Source organism: Astyanax mexicanus, chromosome 15, assembly GCF_023375975.1.
Source record: "Astyanax mexicanus isolate ESR-SI-001 chromosome 15, AstMex3_surface, whole genome shotgun sequence".
NCBI classification, from domain to species: domain Eukaryota; kingdom Metazoa; phylum Chordata; class Actinopteri; order Characiformes; family Acestrorhamphidae; genus Astyanax; species Astyanax mexicanus.
Window position 1 is genome coordinate 5,020,771 of NC_064422.1, and position 21,662 is coordinate 5,042,432.

General features: G+C 38.1%; 2 protein-coding genes across 3 annotated transcripts in view; one reads left to right on the forward strand and one right to left on the reverse strand.

Annotated features, from left to right (window-relative positions):
- fam13c (family with sequence similarity 13 member C) overlaps positions 1-17,223 on the forward strand; it is a 31,947-nt gene extending 14,724 nt beyond the window's left edge. Inside the window, exons 4-10 of the mRNA XM_007235382.4 lie at positions 1,610-1,691; positions 6,409-6,608; positions 6,704-6,787; positions 9,253-9,348; positions 10,098-10,291; positions 12,408-12,509; positions 12,967-17,223. Coding sequence (XP_007235444.2) covers positions 1,610-1,691; positions 6,409-6,608; positions 6,704-6,787; positions 9,253-9,348; positions 10,098-10,291; positions 12,408-12,509; positions 12,967-13,090 — 882 coding nt within the window. The 3' untranslated portion in view covers positions 13,091-17,223. The remainder of the gene's footprint in view (positions 1-1,609; positions 1,692-6,408; positions 6,609-6,703; positions 6,788-9,252; positions 9,349-10,097; positions 10,292-12,407; positions 12,510-12,966) is intronic.
- Positions 17,224-18,116: 893 nt separating this feature from the next.
- phyhiplb (phytanoyl-CoA 2-hydroxylase interacting protein-like b) overlaps positions 18,117-21,662 on the reverse strand; it is a 55,221-nt gene continuing 51,675 nt past the window's right edge. For both annotated transcript variants that reach the window (XM_007235380.4, XM_007235381.4), the window contains exon 5: positions 18,117-19,331. In XM_007235380.4, the coding sequence (XP_007235442.1) occupies positions 18,794-19,331 (538 nt within the window). In that variant the 3' untranslated portion in view covers positions 18,117-18,793. The remainder of the gene's footprint in view (positions 19,332-21,662) is intronic.

Consider the following 21,662-nt stretch of genomic DNA (forward strand, 5'->3'; position numbering starts at 1 on the left):
AAATATAAACAAAACATAAACAAAAGTACAATCTAAGCAGAAGATAAAAGTGTAGAATTAATTTTATAGTATAATTTATAAATAGCAAAAAGTGCTTAAAAATGCTAATAAAAATAAACTGTGTCTGTATATATATGTCAAATAAACACAGTGAGCAATACTGATACTGAGGCCTGCAGAAGATACTGAAGTTAATAATGTAATTATGGTGACAGACCCAGTTTATAATGTTTATCTTATAGTATTAATGTGTAGTCTGCAGTTGGGATGCAGATCAGGGTTGAGAAACATTGATCTTAATGTTAGATTAGGCCTCTGCTGTAAATACTATACAGCTCCCTGCTCTTATCCTACTGCCCCATCTGCTGGTCTGTACAGTTACTGCACCTACATTTAACATTGATTTCAGTATAACAGTATATCAGTTCAGTTCAGTATATTTAGAAACTCACAGACAGTGATTAAAAGCTCCACACTGCCTCACGAATTGCTGGATATGGATAGTTACCCATACCTGTCAAGTTTTAGATTAAAAAATAAGGGATATTTTCCTCTGTACGCTTACGCTGTACGCCGTCCTACCAGCCCAATGAAGGTTCAGTATCCCTTACATTTTAAGACAGGTTTACAAAAAATAACCACATGTGAACCACTTAAACACTACAATTAGATTATCAGAATCTGAAATGTTTTGGACATTCCTACATATGTCATTCTTTTAATACAGCCAAATTAATACAGCCTTTTCTATATATTTAAAAAAAAAGGTTAAGATTTCATGTCTTTTTTGGCATAAATGCATTTTTTAGTATGATATATCTTTTTTTTATTTAATGGATGTAAAATTGAACAAAGGGTGCACAAATTCTGCAAAATGACTGTTGGTGACGTAAACATAGTATCATGAGCTTTTACTAAAAGGACATGGACCAGATATATTCCATCAGTAAAAATGTGTCCTAAGGGGCCTACACAATAATTTTTAATTAATACTTCTTCCTTTTGATCACTCCACACCTGATCAGCTCAGTTAATTTCGGTCCTCTCCACATTTCTAGTTAAGCTGTAATTTCTAGTCACAAGCTGTAATTTTTATTTTATTTTAAAAGGTTTAATCTGTGTGTTTTATTTCGGAGACGAGTATTTTTAAGCAGCTATCAGAAAAATCCCATCACAGTGTATATGATTAGCCTACCGTTACCTTTCTTTAAGAAAAATAGCTGAATATCCAGATATGTTTTAACATCAGCTGCTCCGAATAGCTGCCTGAACTCACAGCGACGAGGGGCTTCCCCACACTGACCCTCTATTGCAAGCTGATTGGCTGTTTCTCCTGAAAGGCGGGACTTTCTCCTTGAATCGGCTCCACTATTGGTTAAGAGACACAGCGCGGTCAGTTCCTTGTCTCCTCAATAATATATATATATTTATTTTAATATAATACGGGAAATTTACGGGTAAATACTAAAACGGGAGGACGGCGGGAAAGAGGAGTAAAATACGGTAGTTTCCCGGCCAAAACAGGAGACTTGACAGGTATGTAGTTACCATATATAATCGAATGTTATAAATGTTTGAAGTATCTCAGTGGTCTTTTTTATTCCTCCAGCCTTCCCACAACGACAAATCAGCAAATCCAGAAATGTTCAGACTCATGAGTGAACTGGCCCGGTCACGCAAGCAGCTCAAAGGTAGGCAATCCAGTGTTTCTGTCTTCATACTGAAGCTGTTCTGATGATGTGGTGACCATGCGACCGGAAGGCTGTTTTACAGTCATTTAAAAACAAAAAATATATATTTAATTTTGGACTGAATTGCCACTTTATACTTATTGAACATAAATAAGCCTCTTACAATAATTGTAAGAGGATAATTGTAATTATCAGTTTAATATACAATATATCACCATAAGCATCAATCCCATTAAAGTAAAATATCCAGTAGGTTGACTGGTTAATAATGAAATATTAAAATGAATAAAATATTAATAAAAAGGGCATTGCTTTGCTTTTTAAATGGGTGCAGTTTCAGTATTAGGCTAATAAAGTTTAATTTAATTTGGGGCATAAAAAATGGTCACAAACTGGCATAATATAAAATGTATTGCAATTATTTTCTGGATAAAATGTAATAGCTAATGTGACCGGTGTAATCATCTCAGTACATCTCACTATCACCACATGCCTCCACTATTATGGTGTTGGTTTTGTTGGTTATATTTTTTCAGTTACTTAAATAATATCTTGTCAGTCACTATGGCAGTCCCTTTCCAATAAACTAATACAATTGTATTTGTATATTAGCAAAGTGCACCACACTATAAAATAACTAAGCTAAACTAAGCTTAAGTACATGCAGAAGAACCTGTCCAACCCCATGCACCACTCTCTAACAGCACTGAACAGCTCCTTCAGTGCCCGGCTGCTGCACCCGCGTTGTGTGAGGGAGAGATACTGCAGGTCCTTCCTTCCACACGCCATCAGACTTTACAACACACCGAGCAGTATCTCAGTACTTCATACAAACTTACATACTACTCCGTGTAGCTGTAATGCTTACCTTGTGCAATATCAATATCTCACTACATGTACTGTGATCCCCTTATCACCATTCGTGCAATATTTTTTAGTGCAATATTTTTCTCACCTTTTTATATACTATTTATTTTATATTTATTTACTGTTACTCTTTGTGCGATAAAACTGGTCACACCCTACCATAATCATTTCTCTATGCACTAGATGTACAGTTGTGGTCAAAAGTTTACATACACTTGTAAAAAAACATAATGTTATGGCTGTCTTGAGTTTTCAATAAGTTCTACAACTCTTATTTTTCTGTGATAGAGTGATCGGAACACATACATGTTTGTCACAAAAAACAGTCATAAAATTTGGTTCTTTCATAAATTTATTATGGGTCTGCTGAAAATGTCACCAAATCTGCTGGGTCAAAAATATACATACAGCAACATTAGTATTTGGTTACATGTCCCTTGGCCATTTTCACGGCAACTAGGCGCTTTTGGTAGCCATCCACAAGCTCCTGGCAAGCTTCAGGTCGAATGTTTGACCACTCTTCTTGACAGAATTGGTGCCGTTCAGCTAAATGTGATGGTTTTCTTGCATGAACCCGTTTCTTTAGCACTGTCCACATGTTCTCAATGGGGTTTAAGTCAGGACTTTGGGAAGGCCATTCTAAAACCTTAATTCTAGCCTGGTTTAGCCATTCCTTTAACACTTTTGATGTGTGTTTTGGGTCATTGTCTTGTTGGAACACCCAACTGCGCCCAAGACCCAACCTTCGGGCTGATGGTTTTAAGTTTTCCTGCAGAATTTGGAGGTAATCCTCCTTCTTCATTATCCCATTTACTTTCTGCAAAGAACCAGTTCCACTGGCAGCAAAACATCCCCAGAGCATAATACTACCACCACCATGCTTGACAGTAGGCATGGTGTTCCTGGGATTAAAGGCCTCACCTTTTCTCCTCCAAACATATTGCTGGGTGTTGTGGCCAAACAGCTCAATTTTTGTTTCGTCTGACCAGAGAACTTTCCTCCAGAAGGTTTTATCTTTGTCCATGTGATCAGCAGCAAACTTCAGCCGAGTCTTAAGGTGCCTTTTCTGGAGCAAGGGCTTCTTTCTTGCACGGCAGCCTCTCAGTCCATGGCGATGTAAAACACGCTTGACTGTGGAGACTGACACCTGTGTTCCATCAGCTTCCAAATCCTTGCAGACCTGCTTCTTGGTGATTCTTGGTTGACTCTTGACCATCCTGACCAATCTCCTCTCGGCAGCATGTGATAGCTTGCGTTTTCTTCCTGATCGTGGCAGTGACACAACTGTTCCATGCACTTTATACTTGCGTATAATTGTCTGCACAGTTGCTCTTGGGACCTGTAGCTGCTTTGAAATGGCTCCAAGTGACTTCCCTGACTTGTTCAAGTCAATAATTCGCTTTTTCAGATCCACACTGAGTTCCTTTGACTTTCCCATTGTAGCTTTTGTAGCTGAGTCTAATCACTGGGTCAAATGAGCCCTATTTAAATGGGCTCATGAGAAGTCAACAGCTGTAGTCAATCAGAATCACTTACAAGAAGTGAAGAGGCCATGACATGAAGCTAATTTGATTGACACAACTCGCTACATCACCAAAACTGACAAATTTTGTTGCTGTATGTATATTTTTGACCCAGCAGATTTGGTGACATTTTCAGCAGACCCATAATAAATTTATGAAAGAACCAAATTTTATGACTGTTTTTTGTGACAAACATGTATGTGTTCCGATCACTCTATCGCAGAAAAATAAGAGTTGTAGAACTTATTGAAAACTCAAGACAGCCATAACATTATGTTTTTTTACAAGTGTATGTAAACTTTTGACCACAACTGTATATATTTTTTCCTTTTCCTTTACTATATATATATATATATATATATATATATATATATATATATATATATATTAAGTATCTTTATATTTTTCCTGTAATTGTTTTTGTATACATAGTTTTTATTATTATTATTATTATTATTATTATTATTATTATTATTATTATTTGTTTATATCTTTTCTAGACCTGTTTCTCTTTCCTTTCCTCTGTACTGCTATAACATTGTAAATTTCCCCATTGTGGGATTAATAAAAGATTATCTTATCTTATCTTATCTTATGTTAATTAAAGTACCAATCAAAAGCAGTTTTTTATTGTTGTTTAATGTTCTGCATTCTAGAATTATAATACAATCATTTAAACTATCAAGAAAGTCATATTCAATTATTTCCTCAACAAAAAAAGTGTTAAAAAACAGAATGTTTTACATTTTAGATTCTTCAAAGCAGCACATCTTGCTTAGATGACAGCTTTAAACACATTGGCTGGATTTTCTCAGTCAGCTTTGTAAGGTAGAGTCACCTGGAATGTCTTTCAGTCAACAGATGTGCTGATTTTGTCAAGAGTTAATTAAAGTAAACAAAACTTTAATTCTTAAAAAAAAAAAAAAAACATTTTCTTTCAAAGTCAAACGAGCACTGGATTTTAATCTACACAGATTTCTCTCCTGAAAATTGTTTACTTGGGTGAGTAAAACATTTCGGTTCATTTACAGTAAGCTCACATTTCCAATATTTTAACACGGTTAGCAGTAGGTCAGCGCTACACTGAGGAACCCTGAGTGTACCAAAGCCCAGGGTTCCTCCATTATTTAATACAAACAGCTAGTGGAACCTCTGCTTATATTGTTAAATGTTTATATCCCCACAGAATTCGTTTTTTAAAACGTTATTCAGCTCTATTAAAAAAAGGTGTGGTTATTGTAAAAGGGCTGGTTATGGGCGGGACCAATAACAGACCGTCAGCTCCGCTCCGCTCTGCAGCCTGTGACCTCGAGGCAGCCCTCAGGGGCGGGGTTATTCAAATGAGTAGGAGCTCTCCAAAGTCTTTCTTCCTCCTCTGGTCTCTACTGCGCAGACTCAGGTTTCAGGATCGCCAACATGGCGGAAGATTTTGGCTTCATTTCCATTGAATGAATGGGAACGGCGACGCGGCGTCCATCTTTTTTTTACAGTCTCTGAGTCCAACCATTTTTATTTTTTACATTTTTCCTAAATTTCTAATTTGAGGGGCTGACATGAGAAATTTAAAAACTGAAAATATGAACAAATGAAACCCCCCCTTTTTTTTTTACTATAGCAAATATACCGTATTTTTTGCAGTATGAGGCGTACTTCAAATACTTAAATTTTACTAAATATTGTCAGTGTGCCTTATAATCGAGTGCGTCTCATGTGTGAATTTTACCAGTCAGGATGTAAGGAGCAATAAAGGCACTACGCTGAAGTACAGTGTTATACAGGAGTTTCAGTGAAGTTTCTCCAGCACCGGGGCTGTAGTAGCATTAGCATGAGTCGCTAACCACTATTTCCCCATTCAGAGGGGAGTATTATCGACCTGTAGCCTGCTGCTAACCCCGGCTAGCTCTGCTGGAGCGGTTAGCCGCTAATGCTAATGCACCAGCCTAGTGCTGGAGAAATTTGGGAATCTAAGCTTACTGTAAATAAACGGAAATACTCACCCAAATAAACAGTTTGCAGGAGAGAAATCTGTGTAGATTAACATCCAGCTCTCGTTTTACTTTAAAATATATATTTTTCTTTACTTAGCTTAGCTTTACTTAACTTAGTTAGCTACCCCCCAACACCACGACGAGACCTGCTGAATTAGTGAATGAAGTTCTCTATAGTGTCTCTTAAAATGTGCCTATTAATCCAGTGCGCCATGTGTATGAAAATGTTCTGTTTAGGAACAGCCTTAAATTGTTAGAGAACTGTGTTACAACAAAGAAAAAAAGTTATGAAAATTATCTCCTAGACAAACAGTAAACACTAAAGCTTCTTGTTTTCAGAGCTGAAGTTGAAGCAGTCTGTTGAGGAGTCTCGAGGTCAGGAGAACGGGGAGCCCATCGACGTCTGCAGGAACTCCAACGGGCTCCAGGAGGCGACAGAGCTGCAGCAGCACAAGCCCTCGCTGGAGGAGACGGTGGACCTGCTGCTGAAGAGGCTGATGGAGAAACGCCAAGCCCTGGGCCTACCAGACAACATGAAGGTGAGACCATCTGTAACTCCATGCTGCTCCTGCTGCCCAAACCAGAGGGGTTTTCGGCATCTGAGATGATTAACCGTGACTCCTCCGCTCCACAGGAGATGACCCACAGGCAGATGGCCCTGGAGAAGCTCACGCTGCAGAAATGCCTCCTTTATTTCGAGAGCCTTCACGGACGACCGGTAAGAGCTTGTTTACTGTTTAAAGCAGCAACAATTATTTTCATGCCTTTTGCCCGTGCTGTTAAAATAGCGACAGAGTTAAGAAATAAATCTACAGAGATGGGCATGGTGGTCTGAAAGTGAGGTGTGTTCAGGTTCTGTAAATATCTCAGTTTTTCTATCTTGGTGGCAGGAAATACAGGTGCTCCACTGACTGATTTAAACCCTGACAACAGTCAATTGTCAATCGTATCTTAGCACTGTATGCCCTCAGCACGCATACACCCACACTCGTTACACAAACAAATAAACGCACTGCAAATTCAGCTTATACTTCAACAATCAACAACAGAATAAAGAACAAAATATCATTGCTGGAGGGCACGGATGTTTTTTAATTATGTTATGGTCTAACCTAGACCAGGTCATAACAGTGATGCACAATTGACTGGTGCTGTAGATCTCTAAAAGTGGGTCATTTGTCTTTCAAACTAAAAGCAGTAGCATCCTTAATAGGGAGGAGACAACATTTTCTAAGAAAAATAGAAACAGTGTTCTTCTGTTTCCATCCCTGCATAGCCAAACATATTTATTAGAAGTTTAAAAGTGTGGTCTGGTAAGTTTGGATAGTTTTTCCAGGGAGTTTGTCTCCATTTTACATGACAGCATTTGCTGGTTACCTGAGCAGCCTTGGCACTGCTGATTGCACTGATACTGCTTTATTGTTGGAATAATAAAATAATAAAGGTCTGAAATCAAAAGGCTACATTATGTCCTGACATTGCCACAGAACAGACAGCTCACTGCTAGATAGGAGTGTTTAATAACTGTGTTGTCTGATGAACATTTTAACCTATTAAAATAGAAGCCTATATTATTAAACTCTGATTTAAACATGACTAAGTGTCTTCCTGCCACAGAATCCTGTCTTAATATGCAGAAATTTTATGTTTTAGACAAAGCCTGTCTTCATCTGCTTAGAAACAGAATTAAAACTGAAGAGAGCCAGCAGCAAAACTTGCTAAAATTATCAGATTAATCCTCTCTGAAATTAGACCATGTTTTTTAAAAGTATGAATGAATGTTTTTACACTTATATAGTGCTTTTTTAGAAACCCAAGGACGCTTTACAAGTTTTTACTATTTACACTCAGCACTCCAATCCACACAATGGTGAGAAGCAGCAGCCAATAGCGTACTTTCAACCAGAAACAATCGTCCACCTGGAGAACTGCATCAGGCACTACAGCATTTTACCCAGGACAGAGTGCCAATCCATATTGTACTAACCAATACGCCACCATGCTGCCCAGAAGTACTTTTCTGTGTGCTCATTGCAATTACACATTCTTTTCAGAGTTCTTTTAAATCTTTACTAACTGATGCTTTAAAGGACATCTTTCTTGGCCAATATGTCCATATCATAAAAATGCTATGGCAATACTGAATGAAAAAATGTTTAAGTTTAAGTTCCTCAGTACCTCAGTAGTTTGTTACAATATTCCTCTTCTTCTTACAACACCCGTTCTGCCCATCTTATCATGCTACAAGTCCCCAAGATGAAAACTTCACTTGGTTTGTCGGCATTCCAAGCTGCTGCTGCCAATGATTGGAACTTGCTACAGAAAACATTAAAATTAGATCTTTTTATCTCAATGTCAGATTTTAAGAAAACTATTGCAGAATTGTTGAATGAGAAATGTTGTTGTCATATTGCTTGATGTTTTTTAATATATTTTGTGTATGTGAGTTTATGTTCAAGAGACTTTTTTGCCTCTTGTCAGGCTGCCATTGTAAATAAGAAACTGTTCTTAATGACTTGCCTGGTTAAATAAAGAATGATGAAGTTTTGCATTTACCTTCAATTTCTAAAAGGTTAAATAGATACATAATGTAAAAACCCTAACCCGGCCATTACTACATTACCCCTTGACTTTGTGCTGGTAATTATGTGATGTGTTTTTTAAGAAACAAAAATCATGTATGTATATATATATATATATATGGGGTGGGGTGGGTGGGGTGGTGGGTGGGCTGGAGCCTATCCCAGAAGGCAGGATACACCCTGGACAGGCCGCCAATCCATCGCAGGGCATGATTAAATAATCATTACTACTAATTAATATTAAATGTCACTCTTTTCTCATGGGTGACCAATAATTACCATTAAATAATTCCAGGCTCTGTTAAAAAGAGTGAATTAATGCAAGACATTGGGGAGAAAATGAACACAATTATCAATGTGAAGTTTCCAGATTAATCACAACACATTAACATTTACAGCACCAGTATTTATTTGTTTATTCATTTATTGTCATGTCTGTGGGCCCACTGAATGGAGTGACTGGATCAAAAATATTGATACTCTGAAATGATTAATCTCCTCATCTCTGTTTGTTCAAGACTGTGAAAAGATGACTTGGTTCAGGCGTCATGTGATGTGATGTGATGTGCTGATGTCTTGTCATACGACTGTGCTGTTGCAGGGCACCAAGCAGGAGAGGAACCTGGTGAAGCCGCTGTATGACAGATACCAGATGGTCAAGCATCTACTGTGTGCCATTCCTACAATTACCACCATAGTAAGTTCAGTTATTTATCTGTAAACATGAGCAAAAGCAATTACGTTTAGATGGTATACACTTTAAGCCCAGGTAATTTAATGTATTTAAATAATAATAATTGGCTTCCATAAATATTTAAATACTTAGTTCATTAGACGTTTGGTTGTTATACCTAAATAGATTTGCATTTAATTCTCTTTTGGATTAAATTAAAGCACAAAGCCAATACAGTGTTAGCTGCTCAGAAAATTATGCTTCCTCTTACAGTCTACAATATAGAGGCCAGGCAATCAATCATAATATGTGCTTGTGAATTTAACCTAAGCCCAGGGGGAATGACTACACACTGAAGTATGCAAATATATTGTTACAAAAGCCAATAGAAAAGAACCATGCTCAGGGACAACAAACTAAACTCAATTATAAGTTGAGTCATTTAAAAGATCTCTGTTTGAACATACAGCTTCTTCTGAATCAGTTTCTCTGATTTTGCTATTTATAGGTATACGTTTGAGTAAAATGAACAGTGTTGTTTTATTCTATAAACTACGGACAGCATTTCTCCCAAATTCCAAACTAAATATTGTCATTTAGAGCATTAGAGCACTTCTTATTATTTTCCAGATCTGTATATGTGGCCACAAATGTTCACCTAATGTTCACCTAACTCAAAACAGTTGAGTAATATTTGGAAATATTCAGAATTAGAATCTTAGCCTGCTAACGAAGAGTCCTTATTTTTTAATTTGGTTTGTCTTTTGGTTCAGGAGGAAGAGGAAGGGTCTGATGAAGACTACGTGCAGAACACACCACCACCTCCACGCCAGCCCACGCCAGAGTCGATGGACGAGGAGGAGGATGATGAAGAGGACAGCGACCCGGCCTTCGTCTCCCCGCTGGACGAAGTGAAAGCAGTGCGACATCCAGGTCTCACCATGTCCAACCTCCACGCAGCCTCCAAGTAAGCCCAGTAAAGTGTGATCAGCAGATCAGTAACGTAGAAACATTTATTAAACATCATATTAAACTGGCTGTTTTATGCCCACACAGCTTGTCAAATATCATAATAACTAATATAACTTTAAATCATGAACTAATATAACTAATATAACTTTTCATGATGATATGTAATGATGTTGTTAAAGTATCTCTGCTAAATATGAGCATTTAGCTTTGGTTCATTAGCTGTTAGCATTTTTGCCCAAAGAAACTATAGTACTGCCAAAAAAATTAAATTTAGTCTAAATATCTAATATGTATAAATTTGAGATTATTAAAGTAATATTGTAATAATTAATAACATATATGCAACTTCCTTATATTTGTTTTGAGTGATTAAATGCATTAAATGTGCATTTTAGTAATTTTGCTTAATTCAGGTAATAATACTTTAGTTTTTGTCAAGAAATAAAGCTTAAACAAGCAGAATCATGTGCCAATGAAATAAAAAACTTTCAGTAGATAAAATTACTTAAAACAAGGGAGAATTAAATTAAATATTCATATTAAATTATAACAACAAATCAAATGAGAAATATATCAAATATAAATCATATATATATATATATATATATATATATATATATATATATATATATATATATATATATATATAACTATATTAAAGAGGATTCTTCTTCATTTTTGTTTTTATAGTGTTGATTAAACTTAACTTTGATGTAGAGTAGACTGGGTATTTTGTGTACGACACAGTTATCAAAACTTAAATATTAACCAAAAATAATAACTACTAACCAAATATATTCCATGTGGATGACAGGCCAAAACACTGACAAACATCTCTTTATATAATTAATTTAACCTGTGGTCCTATTTACAGCTTTTTTTTTACAGACAATAAAAAGCACCAGACAATTTAAACTGCAATAAAACAAGATCTTAGCAAGTAAATTGATAACATTTCACAGCAATAAAGATTTTTTTTTGTCTTATCATTGTTTGTCTAAAAATGTTGTTGCTTTTTTAGCAATAATGATCTTAGTCACGCTCACTTACAATGTTTACCTCAGTTTAAGCAATTTAAGCTCAATGTGTCAAGTTATTCTGATTCTTGTGTCCACATTTAAGATATAAAATCAGGAACTTCAGAAAAATCATAATATAAGCATATACAGTACCAGTTAGAAAATACTGAAGTCATTCAGACTATGAAGGAACACATAAGGAATCATGTAGTAACTTAAAAGTGTTGAACAAACCAAAATACTCTGTGAATCATTTAGATGCTCTTTTATCTGGGGAGCTGATAACTTGCAGTTTCTAAGGCTGGTAACTCTGATACATTTACAACAGATCCTGTATCCTGTACAACAGAGATAACTCTTGCTCTTCCTTTCCTGATGAGAGTCAGTTTAATCATAATGCAGTTATGTAGTCTTTGTGACTGCACTTGAGGATACTTTCAAAAATATTTGTATTTACTGACCTTCATTTCTTAAAGTATTTTTTTTCTTTACTTAGTTGAGTAGTTCTTCCCATAATATGGATTAGAACATACCTAATAAATCTGTGCCAAGGTGTGCAAAACTGTCATCTAAGTAAGAGAATCTAAAATATAAAACATATTCTGGTTAGTTGAACACTTTTTAGTTTAGTTAATAATTCCATGTGTTTGTCTTCATATTTGACCAGTTGACTGGTACTGTAAGGTCAGGTCTTATTTCAAGGATTTTTAGAAATCTTACTAAGAACAACATGTCTGAATATAATCATATACATCTCAGGGTTTAGATATTTTGTCTAGATTTGGCCAGTGGATTTTTTGCATTGTATTGAAGTGTGTCTGTAAAAGTTACTGACATGGTGCATTGGTTCAGTGCTAAAATCACTCTAAAAGAAACTTTTACCTTACATTAATGCAGCTGCCCTTGTACAAAAACACATTTCGGCCCAAATACAGATATATAAACTGGGACTGGGAGTCCGTCCACTTACTGTTCAAACCCAGGGTCATTTCAGGCCCCGAGGTCAAGTGCTGATTATAATCTGTGCAGCACTAATGGGAGATAAGGGGTTTAGTCCACAGTGTGATTTGAATGGAGCTAATTGTGCTGCAGGTCTGAGCTGCTGGAGTGTCTGCGAGAGACGCGGGCGGAGAAGAAGAGGAGACGGAAAGCTATCAGAGAGTTCGAGGAGCAGTTCTTCAGACAGATGGGCAGGTAAGACTCGAGTCACACGCTGCAGTGGAGTTAGACATGTTTTAATGAACACTCATGTTACGCTTGGCTTTTAAAACATGATGAAGAAGTGAAATGAAAAGAGACGAACGTCCACAAGGAGATTGAGTACAGTTAGCTTAATGCACACCTAATCGGCAATACACAAAATAACGGATAGAGGGAGAGAGAAAGAGAGAGAGAGAGAGAGAGAGAAAACCCTCAAATCACAAAAATACAGTAATTCTGTACACAGTATTCTTAAATGCATCACAGAAAATAAAATACATTTCTCATCTGTTTAGCTGAAATCCACTGATGTACAAAACTAGTTTAATAAGGCAACACAAGGGTTAATCTCACTGTGTAGCTGGGCTCACATGGTCTCTAATAATCTTCCTCTTTCTCTGTTTTTTTTTTGTTTGTTTCTTGTCTTTCTTTTTCCATTAATTCACACAAGGACTGCACAAAAGGATGACCGGATTCCGATGGCGGAGGAATACCAAGAGTACAAAAGCCTGAAAGCCAAACTGCGACTGCTGGAGGTTCTGCTTAGCAAACAGGAAACCACAAAGACTATGTGAAATGTGCACATATATATATCATATATATATATATATATATATATATCCCTGTTTGCCTTTCAGTACAGACCCAGATGTTTGGACCAAAACATATTGGCTGCGTCCCAAATGCATACCACACACTAAAACTATAAAGTAAAGACTGTGGGCCCTATTTTACACCCTGTGCAAGGCATGTTGTGATGCTCATTGCTATCTCAACAGTCTATTTTCAGGTAAGCTCCTGCATCCTTTAAATAGCGACTGTGCTTGTGCATATATCTACACCTTTGGGCATGGTGGTATGGAAATGAGGTGTGTTCAGGTAAATTTTTGCCGTATTGCTATCTTGGCAACAGAAAGCACAGGTGCTCCACACTGAGTGAAAACAACCTAGACAGAGGTCAACAGTCAGATGTTCATTGCTATCTTGTCAGCGAATTGTGAACACAGGCAAATCCCCAATGTGCATACACCCCTGTTATGCACACATGGACACGCAGCAGTGCACAAATCCAACGATCAGGTCAGTTTCCTCTTCTGAGAAGCGTTGGACGCGTCCAGGAGGCTGCGGCATTAAAATAGCAATCTACCAAAGTCAGAGCGCACTTGGCACCTGGCTCATCAGATTGGTTTATTGAACATTACAGCCAAAACAAGCCCATGATTAATTTAGAGAATTAGTACATGCCTTTGCGTGTTTTGAGCAGCTCAAGGCATACTTTTCCCATCGTTATGATAGCAAAGACACACTGAAACGCTGTATCCATTGTGGACATTATCAATAATACACACTCCACAATCAAAATCTCATTAGTATTAGTAATTGATATGCATTTGGGACGCCCCATGGTTTTTTTCTTACATTTTACATGCTCGTGCCATAATAACACTACAATGCACTTTACTGTTGATTCTCTTAATATTGACTGAAGCTGCCCAAACGTCCCAGACATAGGGGTTCGTCAGAATTTATGAATTTATAAAATTATGAATTTAATGCCTGCATGACATTCTATGTAAATACAGGTGTCTGTTCTATATTGTGCTGATACTTCATTCCAAACCTCAGTGGATTCTGACAGAGTGAAGAAAAAGAAAAACGAAACGAACAAAGAAAAAAAAATAGTTGTTTATCGAGGCTATGCTCATGAATTATGGCACTTTACCGCATTTTTTGAAGAGATTTTGTTCTTTTGATTACCAAAGCCTGAACCAATATGCAATTTTTTTCTCGGTTTCTTGTTCTAATCTGAGTTTGCGTCGCTCTGAGCTGATCGGCGACGTGGCGGTCGACGCTTGATCCTCAGGGGGTCTGTGAAGAGGGGCTAAATACTTTTTAACTTTTTAAGTCTTATGCCCGATTCCTCACGCTTAATGAGGAATTAAAATCCAGAGCACTTAATTACACAGAATTACAATCATATACAAACTCCCTGCAGCTCCCTGCAACACTTTACAATAAGGGTCACAATTAACAGTACTTACAGCAGTGATAAACATCATTAAATGGTTAAGCAATGCCCCAACTACAGTAATTATAAATTCATACTAGTTAAGACTTTATTAAATCAGTGCTTATGTGAATGTTGTAAATAATAATGAATTGAATAATAATGTGTAATGGTTAATAATGTCTTAGCTAGTGTCATTAATAATTTTAAAGTTAAGGCATTTTGGCATAAGTACTTAATTGATAATTAATGTACCCTTAGTGTAAAGTGTTACTGATAACAATAAACATCGATAAACAGTGGTGATCGATCGATCGATCGATAGACTGATAGATAGAACAGGAACAGTACAGAATGTATCTATGTAATGTGCTGCCATGAAATGGACAGAAGAAACAGGAATGAAAGTGGCACAGAAAGAGAAGCGTAACTGCGAATAGAAAATATAAGCTAATATACAGAAGCAGAATTCTAACAAACTATTTTGTTTCAGAAGATATTTAAAGAGTTTAATGTATAACTGCGTGTTTTATGAAGCACAATGGACCTGTTTCGTACAGTCCAGTACTGCGACAAACAGGAACAGAAAGAAAAATAGAAAAGCCCACCGAAAGCTACCCGACCCGCCCCACCTGAAACAGTGATGGAACAGTACTTATCTAGTATCTAAGAGCAGGAGATACGTGTGCTCAGCTCAGTGTGGCAGAAATGGCTGCCAATTCCTGTAACAGTAACGGTACGTGTCCACTAGCACTTTAGAACGTGACGCATCCTGTTCATTTCAATAGAGAAATGCAACGGTGTTTCCGTATTTTCACTATTAATCAAGGTCTATTTTCTGGTCTATTTTCCTACAAAAGGCCAGGGTTAGCAGTGCTAGCCAGCTGCAGTTAGCACTAGTAAAGGCTGTCCAATAGCTCTAGCCTGAGGAACCCTGAGTGTTCTGGCAACCCAGAATGCCATCCGCTAGCAGTTCATCCCATGTAGCTTGTTTTAGCACGGTAAATGTGCAGACTACAGTCCAACATGCTCACCTTTGAATAGTGAAAGGGCTATAGCTCCCGTTAGCGGCTAATGCTAATGCAGCTGCACTCAGCCTCAGAGCTGAAGAAACTTCACTGAAACTCCTTTATAATGCTGTACTTCAGCGGAGTAGCTTTACTGCTCTTCACAACCTGACTGGTAGAATACATACATAAGGCGCACCGGGTTAAAAGGTGCACTGTCAATTTCTAGAAAATGAAAGCAATCTATGTAGTTTGAAAAATACAGTATATCAGAGAATCCCTTCTGGGTTTGTCCAAAAGTCCAAAATGAATGCGTTCATGAGGAGAATTTGAGCAATTGCATTACAAGATTTAGCCAAAAGGTTTTGTTTGGAATTCAACGTTTAGCCAAATGTTTTTGGACGCAGCTGTATTATTCAAACATATTTGAGTTCCATTATTTAGTCAAACACTTTTGGACTCCAACAGCAGAATTAAAACAGCTTTCCTACACACTACATTCATCAGTTTGCATCAGTTTAACAGTTATTGACAAATTTAAACCGCAACACTCCAACTTTACTAGTTTTTTAAGAACTAGTAACATTATGACAGCAATGCATGTAAGCTCCTATAACTTTAGTCTTACAGCTTTTCTGCAGTTTTAACAATGTGCCCTAATAATGTACACGACTTAAAGTAAAAGAACCTTACCTTTCTAGTTTTATTTTGAGTTTATATCTATTTAGCTCCATTAACCCCCATTCATTCGGGGTTCTTCTAGCAGTCATTTACTGATTTAAAGGGCAAAATATGAAATACAGTGTATCACAAAAGTGAGTACACCCCTCACATTTCTGCAGATATTGAAGTATATCTTTTTATGGGACAACACTGACAAAATGACACTTTGACACAATGAAAAGTAGTCTGTAAAAGTAGTGTGCAGCTTATATAACAGTGTACATTTATTCTATCCTCAAAATAACTCAATATACAGCCATTAATGTCTAAACCACCAGCAACTGCGGAAATTTGAGGAATGTACTCACTTTTGTGAAACACTGTAGGTAGACTCCCAATACACCGCCTCAGTGTGAGGTTAAAAATTCATTCAAAAGTTGCAACTTGCTCTTATAGCCTACAACACTGTTTAGTTGTGTCACAGACATGCCCACACAACAAATGTAGAGAAATCTGGCACGGCAAAATGCGTCAAATAAAAAAATGCTAGTGGACTCGAACCGTAAGTGTATCTCTGTTCTCTCTAAATAAAAAGAATCAACACGGCTCCCTCCTCCTCCTCTTATTTCACCTATTGTTTCAACTGCAATGACCCGTTACAGTCGTGTTGAGTGTCTCTGCATGCCAGTCTTCTTAAGAAAAAAAAAAAAAAAAGTTGTTGAACTGTTCTGCAATCAGATGTGGTTTGTTCTGTGTTATATCTGCTATGTTCCAGATTTAACCGGATTCGGTTCAGTGTACACAGCCACGATGATCAACTACTCTATTTGAATGTTAGCTTTTAGTGCACGTTCCTTTCTGCATTGGTTTATGCAGCAGATTTGTGAGTTTCTGCTTATTTATTTATTTACTTGTTCATTTATTTTGCTCTACTGTGAACTTGCCACACAAAAAAACCCTCGGTATTGTGCACTTCTGGTTCCGTCCATTTTCTATACACCAATAAAAAATAAATATTTTTCTATTTATACTCCTCTGCATGTTTATTTCTTGTGTTATACACAGTCATAAGTGGTGGTTTTCAGTTTGAATAAATAACATGAAACACTGCAGCGACAACGAGGACTACAGAAGTGCTAGAGTCTTTTAACTTTTTATCAGTATTAGCGTCATGCTGCGGGAAGCATGCTCTTTAGAATGATCCTGTGAGTGTGTTTCATTAGTACACGTCTATAATGCCTCGTTAAACTTGGCTACAATCGGTCGACTACAGCGGCTTGACCTTGTGGGCTACGTTAGCCGTCATCACCTTTGGCAAAATAAAAAAAAATGTACATCATAGCTCTGGAATAGGAAGTTTAAGGGAGGAAAGTTCACGCTGTAAAGACAATCCCATCATCGACACTCCCCAACAAACAGAAAACTTGGGGATACAATACAATAAACCCAAAAAGAAATTAAAAACTGTGAGATGCATGCTTTAGAGCAGTGTTTTAAAATCCAGGTCCTGGAGTACCCCTGTCCTGAAGACTTTAGTGTCTAGTTTAGTTGAAAAAAAAAATTGCTGAAACTGAGAATTTGTTTAGTGTTAAGCTGAGCTATAGCCGTTGCCATGTGGGTCAGCCAAACCTCTTTATGTATCAGTTTTCTCCCCTTTCTCCCCGAGTGTTTTGAAGGTGTAGGAAACAGTACTCACTGCACTCTGGCTTTATCTGTAATTTCTGAAAAGGGAAGACTTATACTTTTAATATTTTCTGTGTCTTTTTCTAATTATAATGATGAAAGCCTAAATGTGCTGTGTGTTCTAAGCAAATTGCCAGGCTGCAACTTGCTTAATACAAAATAAACAATTGCTATAGTTTTCTATGCTATTTATTATAATTTTATGGCATTCATACCAGAGGCATTTACTTTTACTTTACATTTACTTTAGTATTTAATACACAGTGGGTATTTGGAACTTTGAACACTGCTGGACTGAATTCTTGAGAAATTTGAAGAGTTTGAAGATTAATCACTGATATTCCACCTAACCCACTAGATAAACAAGAATTAGGACACAGTAGCCCTAGGAGAGCACATGCTAAATGAAGGGGTATGGCTAAGTGGTAGAGCCAAGGAGTGAAATGGCATTTGGCTTTAATTCTCCCTTCAATGCAAAAATCATCATCAGGACTAGAATTTGTCCCTGTTTAGGAAACTGGCCCTTAGGGTAGTAGCACACAGCTGTTGTGTGCTAATCTACTAATCTAATCACAGAAATGGGTGGCTATAGCCCAATAATTCATACAACAGTGATTAAATCTCTTTTGGGTTGTGTTCTTTTTGTTTTTCAGATTAGGAAAGTTGTGACTTTGAAAGTGCCCCACATCTAATTGGAAAACATCTCTGATTAGAACAAAATATTCCTGACAGGGACACTTCAGGACCAGGATTAGAAACTACTGCTGTGGAGGAGCTTTTAGGCCCCAACAGGAAGGAGTTTACAGATAACTTAAGAGAAAAAAAACTCAGGAAAAAAAACGAAAAAGTGAAATGGGGGTGCAATATGTCAAACCACACATCAGAGGGAGCTGGAGGACAAAGGTGAAGCAGGTCGGCTAGCGGCCAACACTGATGTTGCAGGTTTTGCAGCTGGGGTCCTTCTTGGCATTGACTGTGGACAGGCTCATGAGCTGGTGGCCACTGATCTCAGCCACTGTGCCCAGGCTCAGGTCCACCGGGTCTGTGTAGATGACCTCCAGGATGAGGTCCTGTGCATGCCGGAAGGTCAGGCGCCCGTCCTCGTCCTGCACACATGTCAGGAAGCGGTTGTCAGCGATGTCCAGCAGGGGGAGCCTCTGCTTGCAGAACTCGTCTCCTGGCGAGCCGTGTGGCGCGAGCACCAGGATGACGTAGTGGTAGGCCGTGTACATGCAGTAGAAGTCTGCGAAGTACAGGTTGGTGCCGGGGTTGAAGAGCGTCTCGGCGGGCAGCTGGAAGCGATAGCGGCCGTACGGAGAGTCCTGCGGCGGCTTGCCTGTGTTGAACTCGGTGTTGCAGCTGAAAAAAATGCCCTCCAGCTTCCCACTGATGGGGGAGCCGTGGCTCCCGCTGTTGTCCTTGACTGACGGCAGCATCTTGTTGTTTTGGGCCTCCCTGAAAGAGCAAGGGAACATGTCCAATAATTAGAATATTAAATCATCAACATCGAGCGTTAGTCAATTATTAACCTTTCCAACGCATTTTCCTCAATGTCCCGTTGTTTCACACTACATCTTTGAATATGATAGAAGTACAAATGAATCCAATCAAATCCTGTTCCTAATTTAGTTTGAAACAGCACACATCTCACTGTGTGATGCAAAAATGTCAGTTCTAATCACATTTCTCTCTATCTTATCTGAGCCAATTACCCACCCACTTACTAGGACTCCCCCATTACCTTCAATGCTCCTGACGCTAGCAGAATACATGCATTCTCAGCCACCGCCTCTTTTCAAACTGCCATAGATGCAGCATCATTAGACAGCCAACGCATTTGGATACAACTGATTAATCAGCCAACAGACGCCTGTGCCTGCCAGCACCACACTGGGAGTGTGGAATTAAGAGAAAGTGCCATCTACCCCTCCAGAGAGAGCATGGCCAAATTTGCTCTCTTGGGCTCCAGCTGCTGATGGCGACAAAGCGTTTTCACTCCAGCACTGTTTGGTTTGGTTAAAACAGACTCTGGTTTACTTGTACCTTTGATGCGATTAGTTTCAGCAGGGGTCAACACAGTAACCACACTCAGGTGTGGACTAAAACAGCTGCACAGAGACCTGTGAGAGGAGGTGGTCCAGTTTTAAACAAACTCTAGTGTAATTCTATTTGTGGTGAGTATAATGCGACCATGATCTGACCCTTTCATTAAATATACTCCTTAGGTTTTCGCTAAACAGCTGTTCAGGCACAGTTTAACTTGATTTATTAGTCAGATAACTACTACAGCGATGAACTAATGCTGCTTGTTGAAAGTTGAATGCAAAGTGAATGCTGAGTCAAGGCCTATAAACACCGCATCGACTGTGTAATTTTTTTATTTGATCCTGCTAGATTTTTGGCTGTGTCGGATGCGCTAAAATCAGGCTGACCAATTAGAGCTGAGCTCCAGTGAGCAGCAGAGCTTAGGCATGGCTGTGGACCAAACAAATGAGCCTAAAGCCGGCAGCTGAAAAGAGAAGCTTATACTCTGAACAGCAAGCACACTGACTATAAAACAAGGCTGGGGAATGATGGGCAATGATGGGCCAGGTGCACTCTGATTTTGGTGCATTGCTATTTTATTGGCGCAGTGTTTCTGCTCTTCTGCTGCATATTCGTGTGTGCATAATAAGCTGGGGTGTATACATGTGGGTGTACACTGACTGTTGACATCTGCCTAGGTTCTTATCAGTCAGTCGTGCATCTGTGTTTTATGTTGCTAAGATAGCAATACTCCAGAAATGTACCCCATCCGCCTAGAAATATTCACAAGCACTGTTGCTAAGGCATGAAAATAGACTGTTGGCGGGGTATATAATAGTAATAAGCATTGCAACACGCCTTATGCCTTATTAAGATAGTGCCCTTGATGTGTCCTAGTGTGTTTAAGTACGAAGTACTGCAAACTGTAACTGGAGGAAATTAAAGAGAAGATACAAGGAGCAAAAGCAGACAGATCAACTGAAAGAATGGATATTTATGAGAGCTGGGAGTGTTTGATCCTGTTTAAACAACACAGAAGGCTAAAACACATCAAAGTGAAGGTTTTACTATAATAAAAACTATAATATCCATAGTTTATGTCTGAAATATTTGCTTAGAGCCAGTTTTGCACTATTTTTATTTTAAGTTTACATATATTTTTAGTTTTTGCTAAATCACTGGACCCAGATCACTTAATACTGGAGTTACGTATCACTGAAACTAGAGAACACAGAGTCAAAAACCAGCTGCAGTCTTCAATATTCAGGAAGTTCCTCAGATCCACACAGTCAGAAGCCTTTCAATCATACCGGGAACATCTAATTAGGTGCTGCCCAAAGATAATTAATTATTTGAATGCGTGGAGGCGACGACGGCAATATTGATGTGTTCAGCCACCGTGATGTCAAACAGCATCTGATAAGTGAATAAAGCCAAGCTATAAATAGCACGTATCTAACAGGAACATGATGAAGCATGGGATGATCAGAGAGCGGAGCTTCGGCTTGTCATGAAGAGATAGAAAGAGAGAGAGAGAAAGAGAGAGGGAAGGGAAAGAATGAAAACAGCCTATTTAAACATCTCTCAGTAGACTCTGCTCTTGCCAGCTGCCACTCAGAGATCTCAGCAGGCCTGTAGAGCTCTCTCTCATGGACAGCAAATGGAGCTAATTGGATTCGAAGGTGCTTCTCCCATTTCATTTCATCTCCATTATACTTTTGTGGCGGATTTAATAGAGGTCTTTTGTCAGCTCCATTAACT